The 5,707-nt window shown below is 37.9% G+C and overlaps 1 protein-coding gene and 1 pseudogene across 1 annotated transcript; both read left to right on the top strand.

Annotated features, from left to right (window-relative positions):
• Window positions 1–3,057, top strand: part of LOC109359675 — a 7,006-nt pseudogene extending 3,949 nt beyond the window's left edge.
• LOC109359673 lies at window positions 3,999–4,376 on the top strand. The gene has a single exon (XM_019604370.1). The coding sequence runs from the start codon at window positions 3,999–4,001 to the stop codon at window positions 4,374–4,376; it is 378 nt and encodes a 125-aa protein (XP_019459915.1).

Raw genomic sequence — 5,707 nt, 5'->3', positions numbered from 1 at the left:
TTGCTGTGATGCAGGGCAGTATTTCCAACTTAGCCATAAAAAAAAATATAGATTCATGATTCTTCGCACAAAATCATTCATAAATTTTTTGTTTACATATACATACATGCATTCATCAATTAATTCCAGAAATACAAGAAATGTCATAATGTCCCTAACCGGACGCTCTGATACCAATTGTTAGACGTTTTAAAACTTTTAGAGAAACTTTACATTGAGCCTTTAATGGTTCATAAGAACCCTTTATTTAGGATCTTGACATTTATGACATTTACATGTTAAGGTTAGAGAATACCTGGTTCCATTGCTATTTCTTTCTAGTGTTCTTCCTGATGCTTTCTCTGATTGCCTTTTGTTTTCACCTCTCCTCCTTCCCTTTATGAGTTTCTTGATGATTAGAAACTCAGTTTCTTTCCTTCCACGCTATAACAATGCACTGGATTTTCTTTTATGCAAAACCAAGACCTTTCTCTTATTCTTGCCTTTTTGTTTCTCTCTTTCAGAATAGAGATGTATTCCTTATGTGTTTTATGGAATTGCCACACACTGTCCAATTTAATGCATCAGTTTGGGGAAGTTAACATATAGGAAACTTCCCATGAAGTGAGAGGGAAACTCCCACTAATCTGATTATTTAATTGTCAACCATCATCACATTAGGCACTTTCATTCAGATTAGTGACTTTCATGCACATGGACCATATTGATTATTAAATTAATCTAACAGGGTATTACTCTATTTACGTGCATTCAGATCCATCTTACAATGCATCAAATTAGGAGAGTTAAGTGTTTCAAGGTAGGAGAATTCCCAGTAAGGTCAGTTGCTTTATTCTTCAATTAGTTTTTTGCGATTACCTTAATATGAATGAGAATGATTTTCTTGGATAACAGATATAATCAAGAGAGCTAGGGGGAGAATAGAACGTAACAGATAAGAGAACAATGAATAGAGACATAAACAGTAATAGCAGGAAGACTAAGGTTAAACCCTTGTTAGGAATTAGAGTCGTTCAAGCATAAAGTTTGGTTTGTCCAATAAGGTCTAGGAGCATAGGAGGAGAGGACTCTTATGCACATTTCAAGGAGAGGATTATTTGTATGCACATTTGAACAGTTTTTTATTATAAGTAGTAAAAAAAACTAATAACCATGTAGATAAAAATGATATTTTAGAAAAAGAAATGATTATAGAAACAAAGCTGGTAGACTAGTGCGTAGTCTCTTTTATATAATAATAAAATAAGATAGTTACCAATAAAGTCACACTGGGATGTTTGTTAGTTGGTATTTGCTTATTAATATAATTTACATTCATTATTACAAAAAAAGCCTGTGATGAATGATCTCTACTCAGGAAGGATTCCTGAGAGTTGAACCGTTATTCTTTGAAAGAGAAAGATTTAGTGCTTTTTGTGTTAATAAAGGATATGTTAGATTGTATGGTTATGAAACTAATTTATTTCTCAGTATATGATTATTTCTTCAATAAATATCACTTCCAAGTATTAGTTTTGACTTTTAGTTAAACATAATACTTAAGATCTAACCAACCTTATACCTCAAGTTATCACTAACGGTGAAGAGAGGATTTGGGTGTTATATGGTAGAATGAGATAATTAAGATCATCATGACCCATGATCAAGAATGGAAAAAAAGTTTAGCCAGTTATATTTTATATTAAAGTAAAGCATTCCAAAATTTCTACAATTCAACTACTCTAAGTTAGAAATGGTAAAATAAGAGATCATATGCCTTTGTGAAGCTATTATATCATTCAAAACTGATCACTACATTGCATATCCTTGTCAAAATAATGGAAATTGATCACTACAAGAACAAAACTGCAAACCTATATGTCCTACTTAAATTGGCATTTGCTAGCCCCATATAGCATTTAAGTAGGTAGCCCCTAGACCCTATTTCAAGGAACAAAGAAATGGTATCTCAAATTCTATCCGGTACCAATAATAATTAATCAAAAATAGAAAAAATTAATAATTAGTTTTTTTAATTAAAATGACATATGGTACAAGACATGATTTGGGAGTAACCCATGCCATACTCCCAGGAAAAACTCGAACAACCTTTAACAAAAGGATACCTATACCCGAAACCGACACATGTAGGTAGGTAGAAAATACCTAGGGGCGCGAGACAACTCTCTCTAAGAAACTCGGCAAAATAGCCCCATAACTTCGGGAGAAAGGTGCCTCCTCACAAAGGGGTCGCAGTGACCAAGCCCGGCGACTGTTTATCTCAGTTCATTTTAAGATTTTAAGGCACCTTGAAAACCAGCTGGAGGGCAAAACATTCTTAAATTCACTACCACCCGGTGCCGGTGGTTTGATATTTGCACAATAGTTATTCATGTAAATCCAAATCTTACTCCATTTCAATTCCTATACTAGCATTCATCAAATTCTTGTATACTGAGGATCCATCATCATTTGTGTGCCACTTGTGTAAGGACCAATATCTAGAGTTAAAAAGGATGCAACATAAATTGTGAAGAGAACTAAATCAATTTTACATTCTAATAAATGTGTCCACATAAGTAGCATATTTCACAACCATTTTGCATCATGCTTCCAGTGAAACACGAATACACACGAATATGCAGGGGGGAATCTGGGGAAGTTAAATTCAATTGTATTCATTTTTAGTAAAACAATTTTTTTATGGTTGAATGTGTAGTTATGAATTTCTTTTGCAAAGTAGATCATAACTTTATATTTCCATAAACTTGTTTCAATCTATGATTAAAATGTAACACTGTTGGTCTGATATCATATAATGCTGCATATAGTGGAATGAGGCAAGGTCAATATGAATGAAGCTGAGTGTCGCCTACTAACGAATGCGCTTCTTGATTTCTCAAACCAACGATTTGTTCTCTTATCAGAATCATGCACACCTCTTTCAACCTTCAGGCCATCTATTCATGCTTAATCAACTCTACCCAGAACTATGTCATGGCTATTGATGACCCTATTTCAGTTGGACGAGGTCGATATCCAAAACTTATGAACCCTAACATCACCCTCAAGAGTTGATGGATGAGTTTTCTTATCAGAAGCTTCTCATGGTTCAGGAAAGGCCATGGTTTGCCGACATAACTAACTTTAAGGCTACAGGGGTCATTCCTGAATAATTGTCGTGGCACCAAAAGAAAAGATTCTTGCGAGAGTCCCGTCAGTATGTGTGAGACGACCCTCATCTTTTTAAGACTAGGTCAGATGGACTATTAAGAAGGTGTGTATCCACAGAAGAGGCTAAGAGCATCCTACGGTACTGTCACAATTCGCCATATGGAGGGCACTTTAATGGAGAGATGACAACTTCAAAAGTCCTCCAATCTGGCTTCTACTAGCCTTTTGTATTCAAGGATGCACAACAATGTGATTAATGTCAGAGATCAGGCGAGATCTCTAAGAGGAATGAAATGTCTTTGACAAACATTCAGGAAATTGAGGTGTTTAATTGTTGGGGAATTGACTTTATAGGACCAATTCCACCGTCATGCTCACAAGTATACATTCTGGTGGCGATGGATTATGTGTCCAAATGGGTAGAGGCCGTAGCTGAACAAAAGGATGATGTTAAGATTATGATTAAGTTTTTGAAGAGGAATGTATTAAGTCGGTTTGGCACACCTCAGGTACTTATCAGTGATGGAGGATTACATTTCTGCAATTCACAATTGGAGAAGGTCCTACAACATTATGGGGTCCAACACAAGGTAGCATTACCTTATCACCCGCAAACAAATGGACAAGCGGAAGTGTCCAATAGAGAGATCAAGAGAATTCTGGAAAAAACAGTGTCAACCACAAGGAATGATTGGTCTCTTCGACTGAATGATGCACTATGGGCCTACCATACAGCATTCTAAGCATCCACTGGATTATCCCCATTTCAGCTGGTATGTGGGAAAGCTTATCATTTGCCTGTAGAGCTTGAGCATAAAGCATTCTAGGCCCTCAAAATTTTCAATATGGACCCCAAAGCAGCAGGTGATCAAAGGAAAGTTCAATTGCAACATTTGGAGGAGATGAGGCTCAATGCCTATGAATATGCCAAATTATACAAAGAGAAGGTCAAGTTGTATCATGACCGGAAGCTCCGTCAAAAAGACTTCCGGGTGGGTCAAAGTGTGTTGCTATTCAACTCCCGGATGAAGTTATTTCCATGTAAACTGAGGTCTAAATGGTCAGGACCCTTCCTAATTAAGGAAGTTAAATCGCATGGAGCGATCGAATTGCAAGACCCAACATCTCAGAGAAGCTGGGTAGTCAATGGCCAAAGGGTGAAACCTTACTTGGGTGGTGATGTCGAACAACTCACCACAATCATCAACATATCAGATGCGTAACAGAACAAGCGTCGAGCTAATGATGTTAAACAAACGCTAACTAGAAGGCAATCTAACTTTATTTTCTGCTTGCATTTGATTAAAAAAAAGAGGAATTTTTGGGATAATTCTTGCTCAAGCGAGGCATACCTGGCTCAGGCGAGAAAGATGAGCTTTCAGTGCTAGGTCCCTCGCTTAAGGGAGAGTGGCCTCGCCCAAGCGAGGAGGGCCTCAAATTTTTGGAATGTTCTGGCCAATCCTCACCCAAGCGAGAGCTCTTCGCTCAAGCGAGGTTGACAGGTCCATTTTTTCTGAGCTCCTCGCTCAAGCAAGTTACTGCCAAAGTCCTTTTAAAAACAGGGGTGAGGGGTCCAACCCCTTACATCCCCATTGAGATCAAACACGAAAAGCAACCTCGTGAGTCTCTCCAAGAGCCCAAGTTCTCTTCTTATTCATCAGTTAGTGTAGACACACAAGCTTTGCATCATGAGCGAACCAATGTAAATGCATTTTTAGCATCTTGAACCTATTACCTCTGTATTTGTGCATTTTGATAATCTCATTCGTTTAGGCACATTTAGGTACTTTAGGTCGCTCTTGATGCTACTTTATCATTTGTATTGTATTGCATTGTTGTTGTGTAACCATGAGTGTCCATATCAAGAAACCTGGGATTCCTAAGTGGAAACCCCAAATATAATTCATAAAAGTGACACTCATGTGTTCAAGTTGGTTAAGCGGTTGTAATAGTAACATGGTAGCAATGGATATCATTTGTAAATTAATTTATGTGATGTCACTCACTATGTATTTGGTTTTACTGTGTTACAAGAGGAGAAAGTCTATTTCTAAAAAGGATTCCCCTCCTCCCAAGAAATTGAAGGGTGTATCAACCTCTCAAGCCCCGCAAGCGTTCTACAGAACCAAATTCAAGAAGAAGGGCAAGGAGTATCGTTATCTCCTGCTCCTCAACTGGATTTTTGTGCCAGAAAGGCGAGTGCATTTACAAACAGAGGACCTTTCAGTTTTCACTATACATCTGGATCGGTTGAAATGGTGGATATTGGCCACCCCCAATGAGAAATTTGATCCAGAGGTAGTACGTGAGTTTTATGCAAATGCTTACCCGCTGGAGGAGGGGGGGAAGAGCTGGCTTACAAATCCTAGGTGAGAGGAAAACAGTGTTATTTGACAGAGATACAATCAATGACATGTTGGGTAGCCCGTATGATGCAGCAACCGATGGGACTGAGGATGAGTACAATTGGACGATTCAGAAGTCTCATACTCTAGCCCAAGGCGGGTTCCACCCGAGTAACAACGCTCTTAAGTTCTGCCTTCCTGGACAATCT

This window comes from Lupinus angustifolius, chromosome LG11 (genome assembly GCF_001865875.1).
Source record: "Lupinus angustifolius cultivar Tanjil chromosome LG11, LupAngTanjil_v1.0, whole genome shotgun sequence".
NCBI lineage: Eukaryota > Viridiplantae > Streptophyta > Magnoliopsida > Fabales > Fabaceae > Lupinus > Lupinus angustifolius.
Note: the sequence above shows the minus strand (reverse complement) of the source record. Positions and strands in the feature narration are given on the sequence as shown.

Bases quoted from the DNA above. Each gene is read 5' to 3' on its own strand.
- LOC109359673 (XM_019604370.1), top strand. From the start codon at position 3,999: ATGGACCCCAAAGCAGCAGGTGATCAAAGGAAAGTTCAATTGCAACAT.